The 17,312-nt window shown below is 46.7% G+C and overlaps 1 protein-coding gene across 2 annotated transcripts; it reads right to left on the bottom strand.

Moving 5' to 3' along the window:
• Positions 1-7,498: 7,498 nt before the first annotated feature.
• On the bottom strand, positions 7,499-12,046 carry SRSF6 (serine and arginine rich splicing factor 6). 2 transcript variants are annotated; one of them, XM_052683703.1, is made up of 6 exons: positions 11,780-12,046; positions 11,353-11,510; positions 9,983-10,110; positions 9,547-9,755; positions 9,102-9,191; positions 7,499-8,973 (listed from the first exon to the last, which is right to left on the bottom strand). In XM_052683703.1, the coding sequence occupies exons 1-6, from the start codon at positions 11,884-11,886 to the stop codon at positions 8,616-8,618; spliced, it is 1,050 nt and encodes a 349-aa protein (XP_052539663.1). In that variant the 5' UTR covers positions 11,887-12,046; the 3' UTR covers positions 7,499-8,615. The 2 variants fall into 2 exon arrangements, with proteins under 2 accessions (XP_052539663.1, XP_052539664.1); XM_052683704.1 differs by having other exon boundaries at positions 11,362-11,510.
• Positions 12,047-17,312: the final 5,266 nt, after the last annotated feature.

Genomic DNA, 17,312 nt, shown 5'->3' with positions numbered 1-17,312 from the left:
AAAACCATGGGACTTAAAGAGCTCACGCTCTGCTTCTGTGGACAGCCTTTTTGAGCATTTTGGGTCCTCGGATGGGAGGGGAGGAGCGGCGCTCCGGAGGACCTGGCGGGCAGAGGAGGCAAGGCGGAGCTGCTGGCAGGACAGCGGCTGCTCGCTCTCGGTTTGCCGCGAGGAAAAAAGCACGTGCTTCCATGCGGAGTGCTGCAGGGCGACTGCTCGGATGCTTTGTCGTATTTTGGAAACTCTTGTTTCTCTCATTTGGTTAGATTTTGTTAGATCTAGTAAATTACCGTTCCTCCTCAGATCGCTGCCGTTGTTTTTTCTTTGTTAGATCCATTTGCTAGGCTCCCTTCCCCCCCCCCTCCCGCGGCTCACGGCCCGCCACGTGCCTGGCCTCATTAGTCACAGGGCGAACTGTTAATAGGTAGGGTAGTTTTTTTTCTTCTCTTTTGTCTCCCGCGTTTGTGCCCCTTGGCACAGATTCAGATGTAGAAATAAATCCGTGACAAATTCAAGAAGACATGATGCGCAACACCATGCTGCCAAACCTGATGCCTACCAAGGAACGTTTTGTTGAGAAAAAAGAGTGGAACTTAGAAGTGTCATCTCAGTGTTCGTTGTTACAGCTCGTATGACTTCTATGAACACTCGTCATGCAGAAGCACATCTGATTGCACAGAACATCAAACCCACTGACAGGGCATTCCTTGAGCAGTGTTTGGTAAACGAAGAAACAGGAAAATCCAGAGGAAGAAATTTGGAGAGTAAAGCTGCTCTCTTCAAGTTTTACTCCTTGGCAAGAGATTAAAGTTCTGATGCTACAGATACGGCTCTGCTTGCCATTTTTCTTAGAAGTATTGACAACGAATATCACATCACTGCTTTGGTGCCATTGAGACACAACTAAATCCCTCCCTTTGTATAAAGCAGTAAAAATGACACGAGAACAGTTTTCCTAAACTATCAACGTATCTGGCACAGCTGCTGATGGTGCCCAGTGATGGCTAGTGAAAGGGGGATTTGTAAAATGAATAGAAGACAACACCAGCGCTGCCAGCAACTCACATCTGATGGTTATCACCAAACATCAAGGAAATGTATGTGCGAAAGAGCCTTAAACATGGATAACGTTGTGCAAATCATCATCAGTACTGTGAATTGCATTAAGTCCAAGGGACATCATTTGCCCTTCTGAAGGAAGATGGCTGGGGGGTGGGAAATGCTCCCAAGATTTTACAATCTGTGAGATGAAATCACGGCATGTATGGAATCAAAAGGAAAGCTGGTGCCATTAGTTGGAGATGGAGCATTTTTGGTAGATTTGATACTCATTTAAATGAGCCACATATGTGTCTTCAAGGTGAAAAATAGCTTATCTGCGCTATGTTTCAAATCACAGCAGTGTTTGGAATGAAAGTTAAATTACTGCAAGCTCAAGCGACAGCAAATAACATAATGCATTTTGTGAAGCTGGCTGAACACGGTACTGTGAATGGCAAAAACTAGGCACCTTGCTTTTCGTTCTGATAAAGGAATGAGAGGATAAGTTTCAGACCTCTGACAAAAAAACCAACGTTTTTTGGTACTCCTGCAGCTGTTTCCAGCTGACACAAACGCGCTGCCTGCGGATATCCAAACCAACGTGCCGCCTCGCGACCCGACGCGTAAGTGAGGCACTCCTCGCGTCTCTGCCCCGGCGGAGCCCCGCGCTGCGCTGCGGGAGGGAGAGCCGGCCGGGGTGCGGCGGCGCGGGGCAGCGATGAGACCTCCTGCCCTCCTGCCGGAGAAATGCGCACCCACACCTACTTTTTTTTTTTTTTGTAAGATACGCCCCCCATTGTTTGGAATAGCCGTTCGTATAAAGACAAAACACCGCGTTGCGATGCCGCGGCACGGGCGCGCGGCGATGCGGGGCAAACCCTACCCCGCGCTGCTCCACGGGCCCGGGCGAGTGCCCTGCGCTGGGGGCCGCCCGCCCGCACCCCCCGATCTCCTAAGGGCACGGCTTTTTTTCGCAGCGCGAAAATGGCGGAGTTTCCCCTCCCCGCGGGGTGCGCCGGGGCCGCCCCGTCTGCAGGGGGCGGCGCGGAGCGGAGCGGAGCGCCGCGGGAAGGCGCTGCCCGCCGGGCTCCGACCCGCGCCCTCTTCCCGCCCCGCCGCCCGCTGCCCTTCGAGGAGAAAGAAAGAAAGAAAAAAAGAAAGAAAGAAAGAAAATAAATAAATAAATAAATAAATAGAAACCAAGGCGAAACCCGCGCGGGCCGCAGCGCCCGGCCCGAAGTGCCGGGAAGCGCCGCCGCAGGCCCAGGCTTGGCGGCGCCCTCCGCCGCCCCGCTGACCCGCACGGCGCTGCTTACCGGCAACGGCGCTGCCGACCCGCTCAGGGCGGTGCTCGCGCTGCAGGGAGCGCGTTGCGCAGATGCGGGTTGGGCCGCGTTCCGCGGCGCCCGCGCGGCCCGGAGCTGCGGAGCCCCGCGCCGGGAGGGCCGGGCGTGTGCGTGAGTGAGAGTGTGCGGGGGGAGGGGGCGGTAATTGGGCAGGTTGGGAATGTATGCACTTAATGAGCGCCGTCGCCATGGCAACCCGCGCATTCCTCGGCGCCGCACCGTCGGTTCCCGGTCCGGCCGCGCGATTTCGGGGAGAGGCCCGACGGCAACGCCCGGGCACGGCGCACGCCGCGGAGCGGGGGAAGGCGGCCGGGAGGGCTCCAGGCGCGGCCCGGCTGTCGGCGGCAGCTCTGCTGCGCTCGGGACGTCCGTGAGCTGCGGCGATAGCGGTGAATCCGTCTCTGCTTCCCCGTCCTTCCGTTCCCCCCGGCCTGCAGCAGGAGCGAACAGGCACGAAGTGCTCGGTCCTCACAACGTGAACTGCGGGGCTGAGCTCCAGGCTCCCACAGGCTATTTGGGGCAGCGACGTGGCCCAAATGGCATTTTCACTCCTTTTTCTTAGAAATTTAAGCTCGAAATTGGGTTACATTGGGCAGGAAGAGCAATCAAACCCATCACGGCTGGTAAAGTACCTACCTCGTACAATATAAATAGAGCTGCAGGACCACACAACCGGCCCCTTAAACCCCATCCGAAGCAGGCCAACAACGACAGCACAGGAGCAAGCTGTTGCTATAGACTCCCTGCCACTTCAACGTGCCTGAATTTGTGCACTCCAAAACTTTTAACATGTTAAAAAAGGTGCCGAAGCTTGATCAAGCAATCAGCAAACAACTGACAGGTGTCTCCTCTGCTGGCACTGCCTTCTTTCCTGTTTTTGAGTAAGCACTTGTACTAAAACAGGGAAGACAGTCATCCCATAATGCATTTATGCTGCAGTAGGAGGTTCAAACAGATTCAATGAAGAGCAGTGACGTCCATCACTGCAAAAGCAGCCAGAACTCACCCTGCACTGAAGGCACACACCGCAGGTCCTCTGTTCTTGGCAATATTTGCCAATTTTTAAAAAAGTTACAAATTCAAGAATGCTGAACACCTGAGGAACAGCTGGTATTGGCAAAAACAAAACAAAACAAAACAACCCCAAACCATGAGGGTTCTGTGAACCTTCCGGCTGCTGTACTACACTGGTGTTCTACGTATCTGTTCCACTTCCCTGTGCCTCAACTGCCCTTTCTGCAACCTCCGTTATGACAGCCTCTTTTTATTCCAATTTAGTTCTTTGCAATGTTTATATTTACTTTTAAATGGCTCTTTCAACACATTGCTCCTCTTAGTTCCTCACAACACTTAACCCTGCACTGAGCAGCATGGCCCTACCAGTCAGCTCAGAACAGGAGCTGCCATCCCAAGCACCATCCACGTGCAAACCACTGCTGCTCCACAGGTTAACTGCAATGTCACTGTGCCACTACGATCCCAAGAAACTATTTGCTGCGTTATTTTCATCTCACATTGATGCTGAGCAGCAATGCTGGTGGCTGATGCTAAGCAGAAGCACTGTGTAACGAAAAGGCTTTCCACTTTACCTGTTTCTAGAAGCAATGTTTTTCCTGCTTGCAAATCAATCAGGTGCAACTGTACATCATCACACCAAGCAGATGAGACATGAGCTATCACACATCTACTAAACAGTAATATTTACTTTTTAAACACAATGCAATCCTATTCCAGATGCACAGACCAGGGAGTATTTGTCCAATTCCACCCACAGCACTATCCATGATTATAAGCTGCATCTTTCAATCACTTTCAACTGCAGATTCACCTGCAGAGCTCTCCTCTCCATTATTTTCAGTATTCTGCACTGAAATCACAGAACTGTCAGGTCCCAGTAAGTCAAAACACTTGAGGAAAATTTAAGAATTTTGCTTTTTAAAATGGAACATCTTCACTCATTTTGTAAACATTGGAGATTCCTAAATCCAAATAACTGTCCCACAGAAGCAGCTTCCTGTAAAATGATGCACCCCTGGAGTCATAATTACCCCAAACCCTATTCAGAGCTATGAACCATTGAAAAAAAAACATTCTAAAATGTGTGTTAGCTGTATGCATCAACTTACTATCACTACTTGTACAGCAGCATGTATCACACCAACTGCTATGATGCCCCTATGCTTGTATTTAGCTAACCAGCTCAGATCATTATTGAAAGATGCCACTAAAAGGGTTTGAGCCATTTCAGAGAAGTCGACTGCAGATTTTTATTGAGCTGAGCTCAAACCCCACAAAATCATGTAGAAGCAAATGAACTTCCCCTCCAACATTCACATCCAGCACAAGTAAGTGTAAAGCTTTGAGAGTTTAGCTACTTGATTCCTTCCAGCTAAACACAAAACTAAGTGTGGGAAAAATAGGTCAGTTTGTGAACTGTTCATATCTGCCACTACACAAGAGTTTTTCTTTTCACCTTTTAAAGTAGTGCATTCCTTTCAGCATTGAAAAGCAAACAAGAAATACAGCAAAGATCTGCTAACTCTGTTGCAGGAAAATTTTAACTATGTATCTTGCGAAGTTTTCCATGTTCTCTCACGGGGGTAATGGAACATTGCTCAATTGGTTTTGTTTGGTGTTTTTTTTTTTTTTTGCAGACTCCTCAACTTACTGTTTGCAATCTGAACATATCCCCAGATTCACTCTTTGACTGAAGAGTACATTAATCACTGCTCTCCTTATAGTGCTAACAAATTAGATTTAAGAATTAGAAATAATTCATACCAGGTATGAAGTAACAAGCACAGCAAGCTTGTTTAGTTCATTTCCTGCATTTAAGAAGTGATTTCTGAACACCTACCGTGAAACAAGCCTACATGGCTGCCTATTAAGGTATGCTGGAAGCAAGACATTTTCATGGTGGCATGCAGAAGCAGGACAACTTGTGTGGACTTCAGTAGTAGTGCTAACAGCTTCTGAAAATGAAGTGTTGTGGTTGCAAAGGCCAATGTAATTGCCCCCAGGCCTTGGCACTGCTGAGGAAGCATCTCTACAGATCTGCCCCATTCACTGGTTTTGGAGTATCAAACTACTAAACAGTTAGATGCTCAACATGTGCTCCAACCTCAATCACTAACTTAACTTCAGGCTTATCATCTACCCAGTTCAGGAATAATCATATTTTGCAACTTTCTTCATCAGACCTGGTGCATTGTTTTATTTTCTTCTCCATTAAAGCAGAGCTAGAACATGAGAGGAAGGCCCTTCCTGAGCTGGGAAAAAAAGGAATCCTCTTCTGACATACTGACACTGGCAGGCAAGGCAGATTAAGTTAAAGCAAATACAATCAAGTCAGCACGAAGCCCTGAGCAATAGTGTATTACCAGATAGCCCACTGCGGTATAAGAGTCATTGGCATTCCTCTCTCTAAGGAAGAAATTGCAAACACACTGCCACAGCTCCTACTTGAGCAGTGAATTATTTCCTGTTGTGCAGATCCAGGAATCTCAACTAGTCCTGACCACTGACTGTAGTGCAGCTTCTCTGCAACAAGGTTTCAATTCCCTTCCAAAGCTGAAGAGCACCCACATGAAGCACAAATTGTCCTACTGCTTATCAGCAGTTCCAGACACAGCACGGACGAGGTGTTTCCACCATCTGGGTTTAAGGCAGGTACTTTACATCACACAAAAGGCCAATGTGGTGGCAGGTGGATGGTTGGACTGGATGATCTTCGGGGTCTTTTCCAATCCTGGTGGTTCTGTGATGTGCGCCAAAACAACATTTAAGGGGAGAGGACTTAAAAACAAACAGAAGAAAACAAGGAAAGCCCAGGTACAGACTGCAGTGCATTCACTGCGATTCCCAAAGCTTTAACAGACCAGCACTGATTTCCCCTTCAAAATTTGCTGTAAGACAGAACGTTTTGTATCAGTCCTACATATCTGATGACCATGTATTGTTCATCATTCATTTTTTTCCAAAAGCAAGTTTATGTTGCATTGTATCTAATGCAGAAAGAAGTCAGCATGCCTAATAAACAAGCACATCCCTGAAAAGATGGTTCCAACATCAGGTTAAAATCTGAGTAACACCAAATGCTTTTGCCTTTAATTCTTCCTGCTACATGTTGTAGCTGCAAAAGACTGCATGCATGCAAGGCTTCCATGCTCTTCAAGTTTAAGACATTATTCATCCAAACTATAAAGTCTAAAAGATCTCAAATGTACTTGATCACATACAACAGACTGAGTTTTTTCTTAACTCACAAACATGGTTTTGAGGAACATGTATTTTACAGAAGCCCCGGAGTATAATTCAAGGGTAGTAGCTCTCCAGAAAATCTGACCTACATCCTGAGAAACACTAAAAATATATACACATCCCTCCAGAAAACAAGGAAATTGAATGTTTTAGTATAATTTTAAGGGATTAAAATATTTCCAGCCATGTATCTTAGATCCACCCAGCTTCTGTTGAAGTTCCCAGTAAATACCCACAGTTGAAGAAAGAAGGGAAAGTATTAAGGGAAAGTATTATGAGCAGCTCTTCCATGCTTGGGATAGACAACACAGACAACAGTAATGAATCTTTTGCCACTACAAAGAACAAAATGAAATTGTTTCAGTTCAGGTTTCACTAGGGTATGTGCTTAACGTCAGCCAACTTCACTCATCTGTCAATCCCTAGAACAGCACCTAGTACACAGCAGGCAAAAGGAGAAAGCTCAGGCCTTCCAGCTGTGATGAGGAATCTTCAGGTAAAGCAACTCCTGGCAAGTCAGCATCACATTGGTGGCACTGGAATATGCACCAGAAACTCCTGTGCATGATCCAATTACCTGAACAGATTTCTAAAATCCTGTTAAGTCAGAGATGTTCTGAGGAAAAGACAATGAGCAACTAAAGAATTTCTTAATGAAAAACTGTAGTTTGCTGACCAGCTCATCTCAGGCATAAAACCAAGTTTGATTTTGAAAGCTCCCAACTTTCTTGCTTAAAAAAAAAAAAAAAAAAAAAAAAAAAGTAGTTAATCAAGGAGAAGTGTAAAGAAGTAGTGATGTCCCCAGATTAAGGCAGAAAAAAAATTCCATTGCAAGCCAATAAACACAAGAGTTTGAGTCACCAATTTAATTTTATACAAGTCAAACTACACATTGTATAAAGAGTACAAGGCAGTCCTAATGTTGCATGTTACAAAAAAATCGATTTAGCTATAAAGGGGAGTTTTTAGGATGAGTTCTATTCCACAATTTAACTGAATTGGCAACTGTGGTTTAGCAAAGCATTAAGACTAGAACTCTAGCTTGAAGAGATTACACTTCCAGTAAAGTTCAGGTTCAAACACAATACAATCTTAGTTCTGAAGCAGAATGTTAACATAAATGAGTCTAAAGGGAGCAAAGAGTTTTATTTTAGCTAGTTTTCATATCCAATAGATATTTCAAGGCTGACAAATCATACAACATACTAGTGGACTTCAGCTACATCCAAGACACATTAGTGTCTGAACTGCCACTTGATAGTCAAGCAAAAAAAAAAAAAAAAACGTCAAAAAGCTTTCATTCTTTTAAGTTTCAAAACTATGATCTGTAGCAATACTGCATGACACAGGTTAAGAGTACCTTTGTTACCTTTAATACAGTCACAGTATTGGGGAGGAATGTTCTTTTGGCAAGTTAAGATGCGAAACAAATGCCCCAACTTGAGTTTATTGCTGGTCTAGCCTTTCTAGATTATTTTCTTGCTTACAGCTTTGCAGCCTGCTTCCACAAATGAAGATAAACCAGACAATTCTAATCTGTCCAGCAAGACTATCTTGCCTTCGGTAGCAACCTGTAAACCTGCTGAGTCAATGATACTCATAGTTCTAAAACCATGGGAAAAAAAGAAAAAGCCCAGATTTAAGCGTGTTATATTCAATTTTTAATATAAAAACCACTCTGTACTTTAGAGTAGGTAAGCAGAAATGCTATAAAATCAAAGCTCTAGCTGAATGTCTAAAAAAAAAAAAAAAAGAGGGGGGGCTTTTTCGGCTTTGTACCACACCATCTGATCTCGTTTTCAAATTCAGGATACAAATTAAAGCTTTACGCGTCATTACTTAGTTCATAGGCCATTTACTCCTGCAAGAGAAAAAACCGACTTCTGAAGAACTAACATAACACTAATGGCCTGACAAGTAGGAAAAATGTTCCATAATAGTGTGCAGGGTAAGAGGAGAGTTCTAGTCTTAATCTCTTGAACTAGATCTTGATCGTGAGCGAGACTTTGAACGAGATCTGGAACGGGACCTCGATGCAGCTCTTTTAGGTGGTGACTCTGAACGAGCCTTGGCAGATGGCTGCTGCTGCGGAGAATTGGAACGAGACCTACTCCTTGACCTGGATTTAGACTTAGTATCTCCTTTGCCATTTTCTTTGGGAGATCGAGACCTGGACCTGGACCGAGACTTCTCCGACTTCTCCTTAGATCTGCTGTGAGAGCGTGACCCCCTGTCAGACTTGGGTTTTGATTTGCTCTTTGATCTGGACTTCCGGCTTTTAGATCTGGAACGTGAACGGTCTTTGCTTCGTGACCTGGATTTAGATCTTCCAAAAAGACAGACAGTTTATTCTGCATGAACTGAAATACACTTTAGCTGCTTTAAGTTGTTACCGATTAATAAGCAGCAGTTCTTGTATTAGCAGAAAACAATAGATCCCAATGGATCCCTTACCTGGAACGACTTTTAGAGACACTACGGGACCTGCTGCGGCTGCTCCTACTTCTACGACTTCTGCTTCTAGATCGCCTTCTAGACCGTGACCTAGACACATTCAAACACAAGCAGATCCTTATGTTTGTTTGGTGTGCCCTGCCCCGCTATTAATCATAGAGAAGCTGTTAAAGAACTTCTCAGCAAAGCAACCACATCAAGATATTCCACTAATCCACCTCAACTCACAGTGTACTGTCAATTAATCTTATCATGTAAAAACTCTCACACCCTACTTTGCTGCATTATATAGAACAACTCAATGTTCTCAGCAATCACCCCATTCCTAAAACACCAACTGAAGGTAAACTTCAGGTCAGGTTGCAGACACGCACACACATACATGTATATTCTTAGTTTAATTTAACTTGTCTTGATGCAGAGACTGACATATCCCACAAGTTACCTTGACCTGCTGCAAGAGTAAGACCGCCTATGGCTTGACCGTGGCTTGTCTTCAACCAGCCTGATCTTCCTTCCATTTATCTCTGTGCCATCCAGTTTGTCCAGGGCACGTTTCATGTCTGAGTATGACCGGAACTCTATTACTCCTTCATTTGTACGTTCTTTGTGAGCATCTGCATAGGTCACCTCACCAGCCTGCCTCATAAAATCCTTTTAAAAGAAGATGGAAAATTATGCAACCATTTCATATGCTTGCATGCAGCAATTACATTAGCTTAAGAGACAAGTCTGAGCAGATGAAAAAGCTTTAAGTGTGTGCCAATCCTCATGTGCAAATGCCTCTCAATTATTTCCACCAAAAATAACATCCACACAGAAAGGAAGCTACTGCCCACTATAGATCACAACACATTCTACTGTGGAACACTAATACATACTTTCAAATCCTGCCAACTACAGCGACTGGAAAGGTTTTCAACAATCAGTCTGTGCTCTGTACGAACAGGCGGTCCATATTTATCTCTTCCAGATTGTCTCCGACTGCTATATCCGCCACCACCCCCACCTTTATTGTACAAAGAAATAAAGTTAGATTGTCTCCTAGCATGAAGAAAATCAAAACGTTCTGAAAAAGTTAGTTAAACAGTTATATTTACTGGAGTAGGACTTTATTTCTCTACACCTCCAATAAACTTGCAATTTTGCCATAATATATACTAATGGCAAATCAAACAGACTGAAATCCTGTAAGTTTGTCTTCCTAAGATCTGTTAGAGAGTGACTGCTCCTTATTAGATTCACCTTGCTAAGTTTTATTTTACAGAACATTGTAAAATATAAAACTTAACTGATTACATGCATTTCTACATTTTACAAAAACGTTTACTAGTTACACTAAGTACTTACATCACAGTATGAGGTTTTTGGTGGTGGTTTGGCCACAAAACACGCAAGGTAACAGTCACCTAGTTCAGTTTAACCAGTTTTGTCTAACCCTTGGAATCCTCACCATCACCCTGCGTCTAATGGCAAAAGGCTGCTGTCGTCATGGCTTCCGGTAAGGTCAGCCAAAGGGTCATAGGGCAAGGGTCACACAATGTATGGAAAAGCCATGGCCAATCAGGAAAGGCAGTCATCTTAGCCTCAGTGGACACAGCCTCAGCCCCACTGGTCACTTTTAAATTGAAACATCAAGGACTTGTTAAAAAGTTTGAAATTGAACATGCAACAATTTTAAACAACATACATTTGATTCTTTTAAAGACAGATTCCCACCCCCCCCAAACACCACCATTTCAGAGATTACCAAACAGCAAACCGCAGTACTTCAGTTACAGTACCGGGCAGGTAATGCACACAGCTCAGCTCCTCAAGAAGCTACACGAGTGAGCTGAGCATAGAAAAGTTTACAGCACGCCCCACGAATACACCAAACTGCTGCTGGAAATCCTCCCCCACCCATCACCACTGACTGCTTCTACCCCAATTAGGCAGCGATATTTACTCATTAACATTATCGATGGAACACCACTCTTATCTAAGCGCTCCTACGAGCGGGGAGCCCACAGGCTAGCAGAGCACATTATTTCTAAGCTACAAGAAACTCTTTCTAGAAGAAGGCCCCAATTTCGCAGCCAAAACTGCTCCGTTTATATTCTCTCTTATTTCTCCGGGGTACCCGAGCGCAGCGCGGCGCCGCGACAAAACGCCGGCAGCGCTCCCAGCGGCGCCCAGGTACCCCGCACACGACCGACCCCCAGCGCGGCCCCGCCCGGCCCTCGCCCCGGCAGCCCCCCGCAGAACGGACCGTACTCACTGCGGCTGCTGTAGCTGTACCCATCCCTGTCACGGCGGGGGCCGCGGGCGTGCTCCACGATCACGCGCTCCCCGCACAGATCCTTGCCGTTCAGCTCGTAAACGGCATCGTCGGCGTCGCGGGAGTCCTCGAACTCCACGAAGCCGTAACTGCGTGAAAAGGAATGGTTCCGTCAGCCTCGGCTCCGCTCGCCGGCGGCTCCCGAGCCCGGGACGATGAGGGCCGCCCCGCCGCAGCGCCCCCGCTCCCCCCGCGCCGTCGCCATTTTGAGGCGGGCGCCACGCGGCAGCGGCGGGAGGCGCGGGACGGGCCGCCAGTGTGGGGGAGGGGCGGCCCCGCGAGGCCGTGGGGAGGGGGGGGGAAGGAAGGCCGCGCCCGGGCGCTCGCAGGCCGCTCCCGGCCTGCGGACTGCGCTCACCCGTTTTTGAGGTCGACCTCGAGCAGGCGGCCATAGCCGCTGAAGAAACGCTGGATGTCCTTCTCCCGGACGTGGTAGCTCAGGCGGCCGATGTACACGCGCGGCATATCCGCGGCCGGAAGGGGAGGGAAGGGGAGAGGGGAGGGAGAGAATAAAAAGAGAAAGAGAGGGAGAGAAAGAGGCGAGCAGAGAGCGGGAAGCGTGCGATCCCAAGCCCACAAGCCGCGACGCCGCGGCCTGCTCCGCAGCACAATGGCGCCCGCCGCCCGCGGTCGCTTTTATAGTGGGGGGCGGGGCCGCAGCGGACGTTACGGCGAACGCGGGTAAGGGGCGGGGCCGAGCCAGTGACGTCACCGCGCTGCCCGAGCGGGCCGGTGGAAGAGAGGTGCGTAAGGCGGTGTGTCTGCGCGCGTGCGCGTCCCTCCGCGCGTGTTGGAGCTCGCGGCGCAGGGCCGCCTGTGCGCATGCGCGGGGCGGTGGCAGACTGGGTGAGAGCGGCGTTCCGCCCGTGCGCAGCAGCGTCTCCCGGTCGTGTGGCTACGCGACCTGCGCCGCCCTGCCTGTGCTGCTGGTGCGGGCGTGCGGCCTACGTGCGCGGCTCGGCCCCGCGGCTGCACTGCTCTGGTGCTGCTCCCATCGCTGCTGAGCTCCCCCTGCCTGCCGTTGTCCGTCCCGTTACTGTTATTTTTCACTCGTGCTCATTAAGAGGATAAAGATCCACGGATCCAAGTTAGAAAAACATTGGTTGTGATTATTCATGTGAAATTGTCCGTGTTAGTGCCCACAGCAAAGGAGAGCTGGATGCTAACATCTGGAGGAAGCAAACCAATTACGTAATTCTTGTTAAAATGCCTGTGCTGGCTTTCTGACAGTGTGTAAACCTCTGCTTATGTTCAAGGAGAAGAGGAAAGCTAAACCACTTCTTGAGGGCTTCCCTGCAAGTGGAAACTCTTCATCATCAGAGCCTTAAACCGCTTTTTCAGGAAAGGCTTGCTCTGTATTTTCACACAGCCCATGGAAATCCTGCCCCTGTCACACAAGTGCAGCATCTCTGCCTCTCTGCATAAGGAGTTTCTTTCCCCTCTCCAGCAGGAAAAGAGAATTCTTCATGACAGAAGTGTTGTTTGTGCACCCTCTGAGCACCAAAACTTCAGCTGCTGTTTATTTCACTGCTTTCTGTTTGGAGAATATGTCCAGACAATGCTGCAAAAATTGAAAGAAACACGGCTCGGCTGTGGGCTGTATGGAGCATAAAAGCACAAGTAGTCCCAGCACTTTCTTGGTTGTATTTTGCTTGCAAAGAACTGTGACTGGGGCCTATCTACCCCAAGCAAAGTGGTGTCAAGTTTTGCAAACCACGGCAAACAGATGAAAATTGGTGTTTCTGTAAAAAATCCATTGGACAAACCCATCTCCTAAGAGCCACATCAAGTTAGAAAAAAAATAGCCAAATGAGTAAACAACAAAGTATAAAAGAGAGAAAGGTCTAGAAAGGGTCAAAATAGCACTAAAACGCATGTACTGGCTTAAAGGAATGTCTAGGATGGCAAAAGACAGAGAGTTGCCCCATTCCATCTCTGTTTGGTCTGGGTCATTCCTAGCAGCTTGTCTTGCTGATGAGGGGAGCAGTGCTGCCTGGACCTTTCCGATTCTGGACTAGAACACATGCAAAGCCCATTCATTGGCAGAAGAAATTGTGCAGTTATCTTCAATGCAACAGTGCCCATTTCTCCAGTGAATTTTCACACCTGTGCACCAAGTGCAAATATCAGAGGATGGAACTGTATGAAGTTCCGTATTTCATATGCAATACTGATATTCCGTCATGGGGTGATGCACCTTTGAAGCCTCATAGGGCTCCCATTATATGCTTTGGGACGATATCTCAAAGCTCTTGTCAGACGACTGCTGTAAAGAATGGCAAGTGATCCCCAGTGCTTGGAGTCGTGCTAGGAGCCATGCTTGGAGTCATGCTTGAATCTCGAAGCATGACAGTTCTGTTATTTTGTTCCTATACTTGAGAGTCGAAGGGACTTCATGGTGCCTTCTCACTGGGTGCTGTGTCCAATGTCTGCCTCTGGTGCACTTTCAAGACATTTTGAAATCCTTGATTCCCGCACCCCTACCCTTTTTTACCATTGGTTGTCCCGCATAATCACTTCCCTGTTTTTCACAATGCTTCTTTTTCCTCTGATATTCTCCCACTTCAGGGGGCTTGATGGCCGAGCTAAGGTCAAGGCAATACCTAGTAGGAGAACAGCAAGAAATCTGCCTAGGCAGATGTCAGACCCATATGACCAGTCTCGGCTGTGATTAGAGGCATATTCTTAGCCTTCACTTACGGTCTGTTGGTAAACCTGAGAGGCAAGAAGAGGCTGCAAAACAGGTATGTAGTGACCAGAGATAAACCTCACCTCTTACACAGGCCAGGCCTGCTAATGGTGTTACTCACAGGAGACACAGATGAGATCCAATTGTCTTCTTCTTCTGCATTAGTGGTCCTGGGCCATTTCCCATTGCTATCTCTGTATTGTCCTATTCTTATGCCCCAATTTATTCCTTTCTTATTCCTGACATAAGTACGCATCTTTCTTCAAAGGGATGTGTGTTTCTGACCCCTGGGAGCCCAGAATAAATGGCTTAAATGTGTTAATTGACTGGCCTGGCTCACCAAATGAACTGGCTCCACAGAACTGTAAGTTGCAACTCTCTAGTTCAAACCTCTGATGCGCTTACTTGGGCACTTAAGACAAAGAGGGAACAGAGAAATGAAGACAAGTATTAGTCTTTCCACACAGCTTCTACAGTGGATGGTGGGAGAAGCATCATAAGAAGAAATTACAATTCATCCTTGCTAAAGGTGAAAGGCTCTCTTGTTACAAAGACTTGAAGTCTGTAATTAATCATAATCTGTGAGATACAAAGCAGAGCTCTGGTAACTTTTTAGTGGCCTTTTTTTGTTAGCCCAATAAAAAACATATGTAATTTGTCTGTTTTGTTGAGTACTAATATTTGCCTAGTGATTATTTCTTATAATCTGTTGTCAAAGGAGTTCTCAGCGTGAAATTGATGATCTTTCTCCAGTCTTGCCAGCAGCGTAGTGTTGCCGTTACACTTTCCTTTCAGATCAACAGTTCCCTCTCACATCTCTGACAGAACCCGGTTCTGAGCTCAGGGTGCTCCTCACGAGGCTGCCAGGAATGGATTTTTTCTTTTGCTCACATTTTGCCTCGCTTCTTTAGGTGAATGTCATAGCCACTGGTATCTAAGGGTAAGTTTGTATTCACAGTTAAAATGGATTTGTAGTTAAAGTAGATTCACAGTTAAAATGGATTCACTGTTAAAATGTTAAAAGAGTTGCAAAAGCTGTCATCATCCAGTCATGGTACAAACTAAAAAATGTTTTGAAGTGAGCAGAGGTGCAAGAGATGTTCATGGCTCCCAGGGGCTGTTGTTCAAGCAACTCATCCATCCACCGTGGCTTAGCAGATCCTTCAGAGCTATCATGCTGGGTCAGACTAGTCACTGACTTGTGAGTGTCTGCCTGGGCTTTGGACCAAAACTGAACCTCTTGACACATACACTCACATCCACTCAGAGGGCGGTGAGCACCTGGCACAGGCTGTCCCATCCCTGGAGGTGCCCAAAGCCAGGCTGGATGGGGGGCAGCCAGCCCATGGCAGGAGAGTGGAACTCTATGATGTTTAAGGTCCTTTCCAGCTCAGGCCATGCTATGATTCTGTGTTTCTATGATGCATGCAAATATACTGAATTGACAGTAAATGTTTCTGAGTGTTAGTGGGTAGCATGTGACTTTTTAACACTTTTTTCTATTGTGTATTTGGCTGTCCTTACGTGTTTTGCGGGCACTCCCTGGGCATCATCAGTGCCCAGTTAAGGGCGGCAGCCAATTGGCTTTTGTAGCTTGCAGTCTCTTGTTTTCTCTTCTGCAAAAGGGTTTCATCTCCCTTTGTATCCATTTTCTAAACAGAGGCACCCAATATAGGTCTGGAGGTATCCTTATACAGCTTGGACTTACACGCATGAGCAGAGATAGATATCCTTGGGCAGTAGATGTGTTTGTTCTCCTCCCCAGTAGCACTGCTATGCAATGTGTACTGTTTACATCTCCTATATGGTCATAGATTACAGCAAAAATACACTCTCCATGTGGACATCCTGCCTGTCCCTAAGAAATATCACAGTAATGTCATCTATTCTGTGCACAGACAAAGTACTCATTACATGATGAGACCTTTTTATGATGATGATGATGATGATGATGATGATGATGATGATGATTATTATTATTATTATTATTATTCGTTTTGGGAAGTGTATCTAATGGTCAGTTGTTTAATTTTGTCCTGTATGTGTTTGTAAGATTGACTGACCTATCTGTGTGAGAACTGTAGATACAGCTGCCACATTGCTGTTTTCATAAAGTGTCACAGAAAACACGTGGTGCTGTCTGTGCTTAGGACAAAAAATTCTCTGATTTGGGATGTCTCCTAGACTGGGTCCCCAACCTCTGCTACCTTGTGAGAATATAAAAGGTGAATGCTCAGTGAGGTAAAAGTGAATACTTTCAAATGCTTTCTGTCTGGCATCTTATATCACTGGAAGAACAGACAAGGATTCCTTGCTCGATTGTCTGTAAGTGATTCTCCTGATGAAAATATACTTGAGCCTGTTGCTTCCATGCAGAATAGGGCCCTGGAAGGTTATCACTGACTCCAGTCTGTCTGTCAGTAGACATTATCAACATCTTTCTCATTTTGAAATTTTGATGAAGTTATTTTCATTTCAGTAGCATTTTGGTATCTTTTTTCTTGCCAACCCCCATTACTGCCCTCCCTGTGATTCACTGCTGCGTTGTTTAGCAATGGTACTGACTGCCCAGCAGAGGGGTGCAGAAACCAGTATACCGACAGCAAACTGGCTCTCATTTCCCCCATTTTCCCACCTGCTGTGTGTGGTGAGCAGCTCCCAATCTCATTTCAATAGCATGGCTTCACAAGCCATGGCAGTCTTAGGGCTGAGAGCCGTGGAGTTGTGGAAGGTTGGACCCTTTGTCAGCAGAGGCACAGTGCAGGAGCCAGCCCCTCTGCTCCGAGCAGCTGTGGGGTAGTGTGAGGATTGCACAAAAAGGGTGCCTGGTGGAGGAGATGAAGAGTGAGGCCAAGCCATCCCGGATCTTGAGGCACTGTGGCCCAGCATCAGCAATCTCCTCTAGGCACAGCACTGCGAGGTGATTTTGCTGCTTTGCTGCAAGCAGTATGCATACGAGATACTAGCTAACTGTCTACCAGCACAAGGATTTCTGCCTGGCAGCACTAGGTGAAGGAAACCACCAGGAAACACTCTCCACCAGTGGTATGAGTCCAAGGCAGACTGTTTTAGGGACAGAGTTTTCCCAGCTTACCCACATGGCAGAAAATCAAGTTGTCCTTCCGTGTCCTGGCCACACATATACACGTATCCCCAGCACAGGTCTGGCCAGTACCAGGCCTGGCATTACTTGCTTCAAAAG

The sequence above is a fragment of the Tympanuchus pallidicinctus genome, unplaced genomic scaffold (assembly GCF_026119805.1).
Source record: "Tympanuchus pallidicinctus isolate F22 unplaced genomic scaffold, pur_lepc_1.0 scaffold20, whole genome shotgun sequence".
Lineage (NCBI taxonomy): Eukaryota > Metazoa > Chordata > Aves > Galliformes > Phasianidae > Tympanuchus > Tympanuchus pallidicinctus.
This window is presented reverse-complemented; position numbering and strand designations above follow the sequence as displayed.